At 40.1% G+C, this 13296-nt stretch overlaps 1 protein-coding gene across 3 annotated transcripts in view; it reads right to left on the bottom strand.

The window, feature by feature from the left end:
- The window catches only part of HPGD (15-hydroxyprostaglandin dehydrogenase), a 49844-nt gene extending 37148 nt beyond the window's left edge, over positions 1 to 12696 (bottom strand). Inside the window, exons 1-3 of one of the 3 annotated variants that reach the window (XM_078149053.1) lie at positions 12287 to 12696; positions 11596 to 11719; positions 6781 to 6887 (exon numbers count right to left, since the gene is read on the bottom strand). In XM_078149053.1, coding sequence (XP_078005179.1) covers positions 6781 to 6887; positions 11596 to 11719; positions 12287 to 12379 — 324 coding nt within the window. In that variant the 5' untranslated portion in view covers positions 12380 to 12696. The remainder of the gene's footprint in view (positions 1 to 6780; positions 6888 to 11595; positions 11720 to 12286) is intronic. The other 2 variants (XM_020997842.2, XM_020997841.2) reach the window with 2 other exon arrangements.
- Between the last annotated feature and the right edge of the window lie 600 nt (positions 12697 to 13296).

Genomic DNA, 13296 nt, shown 5'->3' with positions numbered 1-13296 from the left:
GGGGGTGGGGGAAAGCCCCGTCCAAAGAGCTGCAGTGTCACCATGAAGGAGCACTTTGAGACCATGGAAACACATTTGCATAGTTCCCACAGGCAGTGTTGGGCTGGCAGAGTGACTGGCTGTCTCTTCCATCCCTGCTGTTGCCTTGCTACTCTCTCATTTCAAGCTTAAAGTAATTTAGAAACCTACAGCCATCAGCTGTTTTAAATGATTTTCTACTGAAACTGGACATAAGTTCAGTACAGCAGGAGAAGAGGTCTGGACAGAAGGTTGTCAATCCCATGAGAAATATCTCATGTTGAGCAAGGGAAAACAAACAAATAAAAATGAGTGGGTACGTTATTAAGATTAGGAAATGGTGATCTAGTTTTCATCTATACATTAGCAAATCTGTCATGCTAAGAGTGAAAGTTAACCACATGAAGAGTCACCATCAGTTCTTAGGACCCAGCACACTGCTGGCCAATTAGAAGAAGCTAAGATACTTTATTGATTCATTCTAAGAAAGCTTAAAGGTAGTGGTCACTGGTTCCTTTGTCACTGTTGAGTTGTCTTTCAGTTGTATCTAATTATTTGTGACCTCATTTGGGGTTTTCTTGACAGAGACACTGGAGTGATACGGCATTCCCTTCTTTAGCTCATTTTACAGATGAGGAAACTGAGACAAATAGGGTTAAGTGACTGGCCCATGGTCACACACTTAGTAACTGTCTGAGGCCAGATTTGAACTCAGGAAGAGGAGTCTTCCTGACTCCAGGCTGGACACTCCATCCACTTTGTCACCTAGCTGCCCTCTTTCTTGGTAACCCACTATTGTATCCTGGGATGGCCAACTATGCCAGATATACTATCCCTCTGTGTAACTTCCTCCTTTTCCTATTTCTCCTGGCTGGCAGCATGACAGTCTCTGTGGTCACAGCTGTTTGCTGTCTACTCCCTCAATAATAATAAGGTTTAAAAGTGATTTAGAAATTGAGGGCCACCAACTGCTTTAGATAATTCTTTATGAACCATGAATGTATTCAGTTTGAGTAGAGAATGTTTTCTAGCCCTCCCACCAGACCATCCAACCAAGAGAATTAGGCAACATCCAGGAAAAGAGGATGAGAGAGGAGAGCCCAGTCCAGTTACTGACTGCTCATGAGAAGCCTGGAAGGGGGCTGAGGCGAATGCCAGATAAAAGTACCAGTCACACTGGAGTCCACGTTTTTGAGAGCCTCCCCTCCACCCCCCTGAGGTGTTCTTCTGGTGCCTCACCTTAGTGATGACCCTGGCTTCTTTGAGGCTACCAGTGGATCTCAAGTTCTGACAAGCCACAATAAGTTAGAAAGAATCTAAGAACAGAGCTGGTGACAGACTCTTGGCCAAGGATCAGAGATCCTCATCACCAGCAGGTTGGCCACCAGGCAACAAATGTACTTTTGGCAATAGCAAATCATAAAACTTTCTCTGCTTTTTATCAGTGGAGAAATTATGCACAAGGATTTTGTGAATTAATATTAAGCCCAATTTTCTAAGCCCTATGGTATAAAAGGACTCCATTTGCAAAAAAAAAAAAAAGGTAGAACTGAATCTCTTTGTACACTTTGGTCTATTAGACCAAGTGTCTGGTGTTTATGTAATTGTTTATGCTATATGGGAAATGACTGTTTTTTTATGGTTGGTGGGAAAAAAATCTGTTTTACCTTGATTGTGAAAATAATAGCATAGGCAAAACAAGCAAAACCAGACCCACACAGAATAGGCATTAATTGCTTTATTGTTTTAGTCACCACCATTTCCTGGCACTTGTTAAGTCCTAAAGTTTACTACAAAATTAAAAGGGGTGGCCAGGAAAGAACTGAAAATTTAGCAACACTCTTTCAAAGACTTCCTGGCAACCTCTCTGCTCTCACCTTGGCTGGCAGAACTGCTCATATAACATAAGAATTTGAAGAGATCTTAGAAGTCATATAGTCAAATCCTTTCCTTTTACAGAGGAGGAAACTGAGGGTCAGGGAGGTTTCAAATTTGGTGCCAAGAAAAGCTTCCTAACAATGAGTGCTACTCAGAAGTAAAATAGGCTGCTTCAGGAGGTAGAGGGGTTGTCCTTGCTGGGAAGTATCCAAGTAGAGGCTGTACAACCACATTTGAGGAGGCAGCTCAGTGGCCAGAGTGCTGGGCCTGGAGTCAGGAAGACCCGAGTTCAAATCTAGCCTCAGATAATCAGTATCCGTGCAACCCTGGGCAAATTACTTAGCTCTGTTTACCTCAGTTTCCTCATCTATAAAGTGTGCTGGAGAAGAAAATCGCAAACCACCCCAGTATCTTTGCCAAGAAGACTCTACTGAGGTCATGAAGAGTCAGACACGACTGTGTGACTGATTAACAACCACCATCACCAATTAGGTGTGTTGTAGAGGGAGTTGTATGTTATAGCATGAGTTGGACTGGATGACTGCTGCTAAATCCCTTCCAATGTTTGCATTCTATGATTTTTTTGAGGTTCAATGACTTGCCCCAAATCCTCTAGCTAGTTAATGGCAAGACTAGAACTATAACCTAGCTTTCCTTATTCAGTATTCTTTCTGGGTTATACTCTGTACCTTTTCAACCTGGCCAAGCAAGAACTAGGTCAGCTTGAAGAACTAGGCCACCATCTTCTAAGGGATTTCCACAGGGGCTGATGAATGCCTGAAATCTGATACTAGAGCTTCTCTTCCTTGTAGCTTAAGGTTTTGACCCCAGTTAAAATACCAATATCTTTAGGAGAGAACAATCTTTAAGATGAAACCAGCCATTTATACTTTACTGTGAATGAGGGAGCCTAAGATTAGATTTTAATAATGGGTAGGGAACTTGGGGAAAGAAGCCATTATAATACTGGCTGATTCTTCTACAGCGCCTTAAATCACTTTCTATCCTTATCTTCCATGATCATCTCTACAATTCTGTGGTGTAAAAACCACATAAAACAAAAACACAGGTGATCTGATGATTTTGGGAACAGAGAGAAGAAAAAAGAAATAAGGAGAAATTTGATATCTTCAACTTTGGATAGAACTATTAATCATATACATATTTGCCTAAAATATTCACCCAGAAATCCTATCCATGTTCTCCAATGGTCCTTTTTGGGGGATTTTTTTTCTAAATGTAAAAGATATTTTTCATTGATTGGAGGTCAGGAAAGGAAAAACAGAGCCACCCAAATTGGAAAAAATCAATAGGGTTCTGAGAATGATGTGATTCCTGCTAATTAGGAGTTGTGATATATGCTAACTGAAATCAAGGTTATACTGGTTTTCCATTCCCACTTTTCCATTCTCTCTCTCCTTTGATGTCATACTACTTTCTCACTATCTCCTCTATTAAAACTTACTCAGAGGAAAGGAACAGAAATCCCTCATTTATATTATAAAATGAAGCTGCTCCTGTGTTACCTACCTCTCCCCCAGGGAGTAGTTACAATTTAAGCCTTCTCTGACCCTCTCATTGTATGCTATGAATCAACAAAAGGCTTTGCCTAGTTAAAGGATTTCTGGCATCACTGAGAAAGGAAAGTATATTGAGGCACTGGGACCATTCCATTCAAGTACTCCTAAATGCCTATAGCACATGGCACTATGCTGGGATTTGGGGATACAAAGACTGTTCTCCCCCAGTATAAATTGTTTGTAGTAATCTTTGAACCAAATTTTCTTTGGCAACATGTTTAAGGTAAAAGGATGAAAGAAACAGTAAACTAAAAACCTAGGCCAGAAGGCCAGAAAAGGAAGATAAATCTATCTACTTTAGTGTAATGGAAATCTCTCTTAAGTACCAAATCTCATTTATTTATATACATTTGAAATATTCCTATTCCTTCTTTGAAAGGAATTGTTTATCTAAATTTATCAACTGGCTGAAGTCTCTAATAATGACAGATATCTGGCAAATTATTAGAGTCACTGTATTGTCAAGACCAGCTCTGAGTAAATAGCTTAACAAAATCATAATATGTCACTTAAATAGGCAGCATGGTGTGGTAGACAGAGAGGTGACCTGAAAACCAGAAAGACTTCTGTCAAGTCCTCCTCCCTCTGACATACACTGGACTGTGTGACCCTGGGCAAGTCACTTAACCTCTCAATGCCCTAGACAATGCTCAGACTATAAATTGCAGATGAGGTAAAGATCAGCATTATAAGATGGCATTTCTTTAGGACAATGAAATGACAATTCCATTCTCTGTCCCTAAATGGAACTTAAATACCTTTTGATGCTGCTTATAGGCACCAGTTAAATTAATACTTTAAGAAACCCCATTAGATTAAAAACAGAATTCACAAAACAATCTTTCAATGTGCTCAGATCATTCTTGGGTATCAACTGATATAGCAATACCTGTAGCATCCGCTGATAGGTACCGATGCCAATTGACACTATCAACACTTAGAGATCAAGGAAGCAAAACCTAGGTTTCTTTATTATGTGTTAACACAGGTCCAGAGTTCAAAAACTAGTGCTGAACCCAGACCAGAGCATTCATAAGGCTTCTATAACTTGCAATTACATTAGAGAGACAAAGGAATGACTTTTGCTTTCTGGCCTTCACAATGGAGACAGAATTTCACCCATTACCAGGGAAAGAAGAAACAACTTTTTACTGATATAAGTTTAAGAGAATTACTCAACACTAGGCTTGTGAGATTTGCATTTCAAGGCTACATTTGGAGGGTTTACAATGGGCTAATTGAGAGGGGAAGATTACATGCCAAAAGATAGCTACAGACCCTGAGCTTGGTTATAGATTCCTTCATGAACAAAGAGGGAGTAGTTGCCCAGGAAATTATAGGTGTCATATATTCCATTTACCTCTAACAGGTTTCTTATCTTAGATACAAAAAAGAGGAATGACTGATTTTTAACACATCTTAAGAAAGGCTCCAGTCAGCTAAGTGACATTCTCAGAAAAAGAGGAAATTTTGGAGCCCAAATAGTTAAGGTTAATAAAAGGAATCAAAAACTCTTATGATACATGATGGGGTGTGGTCCAAGCCGAGGTCCTCACCCCTTGACCCAAAGGGAATCTGGCTCCCCTTTGTCTACAGGCCCCAGCGCCTCATCTCCCTTTGAAAGCTTTAGCCTTACCTTTTAATCTTATTCATATGCACCTTTGCCCCTGGCCCTAAAAGAATCTGGCTCCCTTTTGTCTATGGGTACCAGAAAGGCCTTACTCTGGTCTCAGACAGTTCCTCATCGACTCCCCTTATCTCCCTTTGAAAGTCCTAGCCCCACCCTTTGATTTTGTGCAGATGCCTTTCAAACTTCTGCCTTCCTGTTCCCTCCATTAGCTATTCCCATTGTCTATTCAATCTCTCAGACCTTCCAATCAAGTTCTCACCTAGACCCTTTTCCCAGCTCCCTTCTCTGCCACTCAAAGTTACTTCAGTGTATAAAAATTCCACCCTGGCTCCCATTCAGAAACTGAGAACCTCATGCTCAAAAGGCTAAGACTTTCTCATGCCCAAAAGGCTAAGACTTTCTCATGCCCACTCGTCCTTACGGGCGTCACCTGGCCTATGCAAATTATCCCTAATAAACTTTTCCTCTGGCTTGAAGAAGATTTGAGTTGAATTCATTGAGGCAGGGTACCACGATCTTGGGGTTCCCAACAGAACCCCAAAAGTCCTAGACCTCTTCAATACAGTGTTAAGCTTTATCTCTTATAGGGATAAGAAAGGATGGAACCTTTGTCAATAGAATAATATTTCATTTGATATCCAGTGACGGTGATATCTTAACTCTGATTAACTTAAACTCTTTCACCCAGTTTCCATTCTGACAGGTGTCAATGGACAGAATAATGAACATAGAAGAGCTTTTTTTCTGTTTGAAATTGACTTGTGTATATATGAATCAAACTGTTGTGGCCATGGCCTCATTGGCATCATTCTAGAGCAGCTACACTAGGCAAAGCCCCAACAGCAAGGGGAGGGTCTCCATCCAAACTGTGTGATCACACGAGTTTGCTGACCACACCCAGAAAGATGTGGCCCAAGGCAGGGCAGGATATCTCCCACAACATAGGTTGGGCATAGCTTCAAAAATATCTAATGTCCTTAGATAAGTCTATTTATATTGATAAGCATGCAAACTATGTAAAGTCAGCAGATGAACTTCAGGAATCACAGTGTATTATCCTTGCAGAGTTGAAGGCAACTTTGAGGTCATCTGGTCTAACACCCTCATTTTTACAGATAAAAAAATGAGGCCAAAAATGATTATGCAACCCAGTGTTAACTGGCTGAGTAAAGTTGAACCCAGATATTCTCACTCCAAATCCAAGGAAACTTTATTTATATAATGGGAGTAACAGAATCATAATGGAAAAGCACAGCTCTCATAACAAAGTACCTTCATATAAAAATCCCAAAGTCCAATTTCAGCTTAACCATGCTTGCCATTGTGCACCTGGACTTCATTCAAATGTTTCCCTTTGTTTTTCTTTGTTATCACTTTTAAAAAGATGAGTTAAGAAATGACCCTGGGTATTTTTTTTTTAATTTCCTTTTGGTATTTTAAGACAGTCATCTCTCTAGTTCAGTCCCCAGAATGCCTTCCTGTTTTTCAAAGAGGAATAACTCTCTCTAACATTCTGTAACTTCCTCCTTTTTTCCTTAGACATATACTATTGTATTCATAGTTCATGTGCTCATTTGAATGAACACATCTTGTAAAAATAGACTAAACACATTCCTCCCCCACATAGTTTGCTAAACATACCCTAGATAAGTAGAAGACTCAGATAACACTCACCAAATTAATCTGTACAGTTTTTTCCCAGTGTTTTTCGTTGTTCACTCCAGCATTATTGACCAAAATATCCAATCTTCCAAAATGTTGAACTACTTTTCGAAAAGTATCTAATTCCAAGGGAAAAAAATAGAATATATTTCAGCTGTCTTCTTATCTTCTACATCAAACAGTTCTCAACAAATGCATTTTCAGATCTACACTGCTTTGGCAAAAGCTATTTTCCAGGTTCTGTTACAACATAATGGATTCTAGAAAAAGGAAGAATATAAATAACTCTTAGCTGCTTGTGCTTTCCAACAACTTCCTACATCAGCAAGGAATTAATTACTAGATCCCTATGACTTAGGTTAGAACAATATGAACCTATTATTGTATGATTATATTATTAACTATCAGCTGAAAAACACTGGTCATCAAATGTAACACTAAAAAAATTATCGTGTAATTCAGGTCAAAAACTGGAACAATCAAACTGATATTCTGATAACTACCGATACTAGTAAACAAAGTCAGAGCAAGTATTCTAAGGCAGTTTTCAAGTCTAAATAGAATTTGATTACTCTCAACCTACGAGTTGATACTTCTTTTTTCCTGCATGAAGTTAATGACCTGTATCAGAAGTGTTTGGGAAAGATGTAGCGAGAGGCAGGTTATAGCAACAATAGGTATTAGGAAATACATTATTGAATGAAACCACATAACCACTGGAGACCTTTGTGGGTTCCTTAAATCTTTCAAGAGACAAATATGATTGTTATAAATTTTAACAAATAAATAGACTAGTATAACCAAAAAGAACTATAATACTGCGCTCCCTACTCCCATTTATGGCAGTGATCTGAAGAGTAATAAAATTATTTCTTTCCCCTGGCATTCAAATCCTAATGCCCTCGCTTGCTGAAAATCAACCAACTGTAGACAAATCTTTGTTCAGTGGCATCTCACATGGTTCCCTATTTCTTATCTTCTGACTTCCCAAGCCTATATGTAAATAAGAGGTAGATCACATTTCAATTCACGTCCAGTATTTATTAGACATACTATGAGCTAGGGACCTTGCTGGATCCTGGGGATACAAAGACAAAAGTCTCAAGGATCTAGCATTCCTGGGAGTCGTGGAAAATTAATTGATTGGAAGAAAAGAAGTATAAACAAATTGGGAGGAAAAAGGAAAGGCATCTTTCTAAGGGCTTCAGAGTATCAATAATAGGTAGCATGTATATAGTTTTTTTAAAGTTTGCAGAACTCTTGTCTCATACGTTATCTCACTCTAATGTAGTTTTCTTATTTCTGATTCAGATAGCACTTGTGGTACATAGTAAGTGTGACTTTGCAATTTTATGTGCAGCTATTGGTTGCCAAGCAATAGTTACCAGTATATAGTACTGTAGTACTCTCTCTCTCTCTCTCTCTCTCTCTCTCTCTCTCTCTCTTTCTCTCTCTCTCTCTCTCTATATATATATATATATATATAATATATATATATATATATATATATATATATATATATATATATATTAAACACTTTACAAATATTATCTCATTTTAATCTCACAACAACCTTGGGAGACAGGTGCTATTATTATCCTCTTTTTATAGATAAGGAAACTGAGGCAGACAGAGTTAGACCTTAAAAGGATGGAAATCATATTGAAAGAGAAACACAGAACTTGGTATACTATAGGACCTAAGGTAGAATCCTGCCTCTGTCATTTATTCTCTGTGACCTTGAGCAAGTTACTTTCCCTCTTTGGGCCTCAGTTTCCACATCTGTAAAATGAAGGTATTGGATTAGATAGCCCTGAGGTTCTTTCTAACTCTAGACTTGTGAGTCTATAATTCTACTGAAAGACAGCAAGAGAACTAGATTTCAGACAGATTCTTGGTCACTTACTAGCTGTGTGACTTTGGACAAATCACAACTTTGGGTTTCAGTTTCTTTATTTATAACATAAAGTTATTTTTCTAAACAATTTTTGAAGTCCTGTCTAGCTTTAAAGCTTACAATAAAGTTGAAAGTAGCCACTTTATAAACTGTCCTGGGCAGCATTAAAAACAAAACAAAATCCCTTACATTATTATACTCTTTCAGTGGTCATTTTTTTGAGGGGGTCAGAAGGGGAAGCAGACTCCATGAAATGTTTTCCTTAGATAGAGATAAAAGGTTGATGTATCATCAACTCTCAAACATTTTACATGTAGCTTTACCCACGCCCAGGATAACTGCCCTCTTCTACTTAGCATACATTCTGGTCACCTCCCCTGCCCAACACCTATGCCCTGGGACTGGTAAACTAATTTTAAATATTGGCTCAGGTAAACCATAATTACAAGGAAAAGGTTCAAGACTATATATACCTTCTTAAAGTCAGGTCAAAATGTAATGCATTCTAAAGTCAGGTCAAATGGTTACATATTAACCACAATGCTGACTGTATTTACTGTATGCTAGTATACTGAGATATCTATTGCCTACCAGGACTCTGAATAAGCCAGCATCATTCAATGCCACAATGCCTAGGATGAGTAAGTGTTGTTTTTGATTTATACATTCATCTCATTTCGGTGTTGCCCTTGCCCTCCCCCTCCCCACCCCCAATCAAATCACTAGTTCCTTATTTCGTAACTTGTTAGCATTTTCAAAATACAACTCTAGGACTTCTTTAAAGCCACTTCCCCTTAGTATGTGAACAATCTCACTTATATCACAAGTTTTTCTCATTCTTTCATAACAGAATGGAACATCGTCTATTTTTATGCTGTCAGACAACTGACCAGCCTACCCCAGAATTTTGACAATAACAAAGGGAATAAAACATGGAAGCATGATGCTTTCCGTGACAAAATCCTCCCATGTTGTAAAGGGCACACTAGAAAACCCTCTCTTCTCTGTCACCACCAACCATGGAACTACAATTGATGCTACTTTGAGGCAAATAAAATTTGTTTTTCAAATCTTTCTTCTAGGGACCTCTTCACCCCTTTTCAATAAGTAATCCATTCCCTTTCATCAAGTCTTGGATTCTTGTAGGGCCTCCTCCTGGTGAGGCACTTGGTCCTGAACCTTTAACTCATCTCCATTAAAACCTTATCTCTAAGCCACATCCCTTTTAGTTCCCTGGATGGTTATTTAAATAGATGACTAACTCCTTGCAAATGTCCTAGCTTGCTAAACACATCCATTTTCTTGGATAACAGAATGTTTTAGTATAAAGTGGTTGGTTGGCTAGTGGGCGAGATGATTTTAAGCAGGTAAGGGACCTCCTAAAGCATGCTTACAGAGGTAGTTCCCTCGAATTATAAAGTGCCATAAAAATGTCAGCAGCTAAGAGTAACGACACAGATGGCTAACCCTGCTGGAGGTTTATGTAAGTCATCCTCAAAGTTGTTATTTGTGTTCCGTAAAACTTCTTGGGATAACAAGATGCACAAGCTTACTTTCTATTGTGTGAAGCACAGACTTCCTAATGTGTAAAGGGTTACCCTTCCAGATGTCAGCTCCTTAAGTCTTCATAAACTCTCTTTCATAGTCAAAATTTGTTCTCGTCTACTTATGATGAGTTAAATTCCATTTCTTAAAGTTTGTCTAAGTTATTTCCTAAATGCATCACAATTTTTAATTAGTAGGGAAAGTTATAGTCTACATATTCTGCTCTTTTAAAATTACATATATAATACATATATGTATATATACATAAATATATCTATCTACATGCACACATGTTATGTATATGTACATGTGTATATTACATATATCCCCTAATGGATTTTTGGTGTCAAATCTAGCCTGACAACATCTGTGTGATCCTGAGTAAGTTACTTAATCATTGGGACCCTGAATTCCTCAACTGTAAAATGAAGGAGTGGAGCAGAATGGATTAGATGGGCTTTGAGGTCCCTTTGACCCACATCTCTTCCTCTCCCTTATACAGTGGCAAATAAAAAGTTTCATTTCTGTTTATTGGCTTATAACTGTATTTCTTGCCCCCCCCAATTATCAGGCCTCCCAAGTCTTCATGTCTGCTTGGTGTATTTCAATTCAATATTGCCATTGACTTTTCACAAGTTGATTGACCTGTTTAAGTTGAGCTGACAGAAACAGGAAAGCTCGATAGATTTTTTTTTTCAGCACTGAGTTTGCAGTTATTAGCAAAAGACAAATGAAATAAATGCAACAATGAAAGAGCCAGAGAATGTCTGGTTCAAAGTACATTGCATGCAACTGACAACGATCCTTGAACTCATATTCTAAACATATGGGGGGGGGAGAAACAACATTTGCATCCTCCCTTAATTCCGCATTAAATGTTTTGGAGCTTTCCTAAGAAATTCGTTTGACGGTTCCTCTAGAATCTAGAGCCATATGGGATCACCGCCCACAGTTTAAGAAGCGCTGAAGGGGTCGTGAGTGGAAAAAAGTTTAAAGAAGCCCTGCTCTAGATTCCTCTAACTTAAAAAGTATCACTGAGATTTCAGTCCTTTAGACTTACTGGGCAAGGACAACAAAAACACATGCACAAAATTCTGCAATACACAAGTTTCTGAAACAAAGAAAAAGAACTTGTCTATGTTCTTTGCTTTTCCTTTGTAATGTAACTATTGATCAGAACTTCTTTGGTGGAAGAGGCTCAGGCTTCAAAGCTTTATCTGCTGCTGATCAGCAGTGGGCTGAACTCCAGGAGGCTGCTAAATTGCACACACGTTGGCTCAGTAACACCGTCCTGGCTCCAGGTCGTGGCTGATCATGATTGCCTTTCTTGTTGACAGATTCATTGCCCTCCGCATCGCACACCTCAATCCCCAGCCTTCCTTTACCTCTCAGTTGTTCCTGGTCTGCTACATCACATTGAAGAAACAGCGTCTTTTGAGGCTCGAATAGCTCGTCCAGGGCAGCTTTACATTTTTCACCTGCTTCCAGATTTAGATCCACCAGTGCTACCTGTTGAGAACATAGAGTGTATGTGTGTGTGTGTGTGTGTGTGTGTGTGTGTGTGTTGGGGGGGCAGTTTATGACGCGAGCAGATAAACAGCAGAAGGGAAGGTGTCAGGGGCACAAACTTAGGAGTTCAATTCTGGAAGGTAATCACAAGCTCTCTGCCCCTACAAACACTAAAGCTTCCAACCCAAAGTAAGGGAATCCCCGCCTGGGACTAATAGATAACATTAAGAGAGCGCTTTTAAGTTTGCAAAATGCTTTGAGGAAAGACTATCTCTTTCGAATCGTTCTCGGTTGCACCCTGGGGCAACCGCGTGGCAAAGAGTGAGGGGAGGCAGTGTGTGATGGTGGTACTTGTCCGTGAGGACCAAAAACGGGTATGACTTGTCTGTCCTGATCACTCCATTGCCTCTTAGACCTTCAGTTTTCCCTTCTTTCCCTCCGGCCCCGAGACCTCCAGTTTTCCCCAGCTGCCCCTCTAGTCCCCCGGACCCTCATTTTCTCCATCTTGCTTCACCCTCCCTCCAGTTTCTCCATTGCGCTTCCCTAGACCCCTCTTGCTCCGCTCACCTTGGCGCCTTTGTGCAGAAGCTCCTCAACGAAGGCTTTCCCTATGCCCTGCGCTGCTCCCGTCACTAGCGCCACTTTGCCATTCACGTGCATGGTGCCCAGCTTCCCTGCAGAGGCGGTGAGACTGTGAGCTCGGTGGGCAAGCTCCGAATCTCCTTCCCCCTCTCTGAGTTTACAGAGCTTTTTATTATGCTCTATAGCCAGTGGGCGGAGATGAAACTGTCAAACCCCTCGTCCCGAGAAATCTGCATCTGTGTCACCTGCCCTGGAGCGCGCTGGGACTCGGCTAAGCGACTCCGGTGAATTCTCTCCTGTCTTCCTGCTTTGTTCTTTGCCAGTCTGTGCGCCAGTCTCTCCTCTGACTAACTAACTGCACAGCTGTCTGCAGGGTTGACAGCGGAGAAGTCTGGCCGGGGAGGAGAAAGAGGAGGAGGAAGAGGGGTGTGTGTGTGTGTGTGTGTGTGTGTGTGTGTGTGTGTGTGTGTGTGTGTGTACTTGCTATGCCTTGATAACCATCACCAATAAAAGGATGGCAATTGGGAGCCCTGGGCCCTTGGAGTATTCACTAGAAAAGGATCTTTAGGGTACCCCTGCTATTCTCGGTTTCCCAGAAGTGATCATTTTTGTTGGATTTCCACTTAGAACTAGGCAAATAACCTTGTAAGTTTTCTTCTCCTTGGCCAGTGAAGGGCGTACACAGCTCTCTTCCACTGACATGGAAGGGTTTCTGTTTTTAGTAAACGCTTTTTCAGAGATTTAAAACCAGGCATGAAGTGTGAAGTGAAGTGTGATCCAACTGTGTAACCTGGAATCATATTCCTCTAACCCTTAGATCCAAAATGTGATCCAATTGTGTAATCTGGAAGCACATTCCTCTCACCCTTAGATCCAAAAACACTGTTGGAAACCTGTGGTCATTCTAGATTCAAAGTGTTATCAATTACATGCCACCTAGAGGTGTCTTTCAGAGAATACAGTCGGGAAATATGACAACACCTGGAAGGGTCTCA

The sequence above is a fragment of the Phascolarctos cinereus genome, unplaced genomic scaffold, assembly GCF_003287225.1.
Source record: "Phascolarctos cinereus isolate Bilbo 61053 unplaced genomic scaffold, phaCin_HiC Scaffold_9;HRSCAF=440, whole genome shotgun sequence".
Classification (NCBI taxonomy): Eukaryota; Metazoa; Chordata; class Mammalia; order Diprotodontia; family Phascolarctidae; genus Phascolarctos; species Phascolarctos cinereus.
The sequence above is the reverse complement of the archived record's forward strand: the minus strand, read 5'-3'. Positions and strand labels throughout refer to the sequence as shown.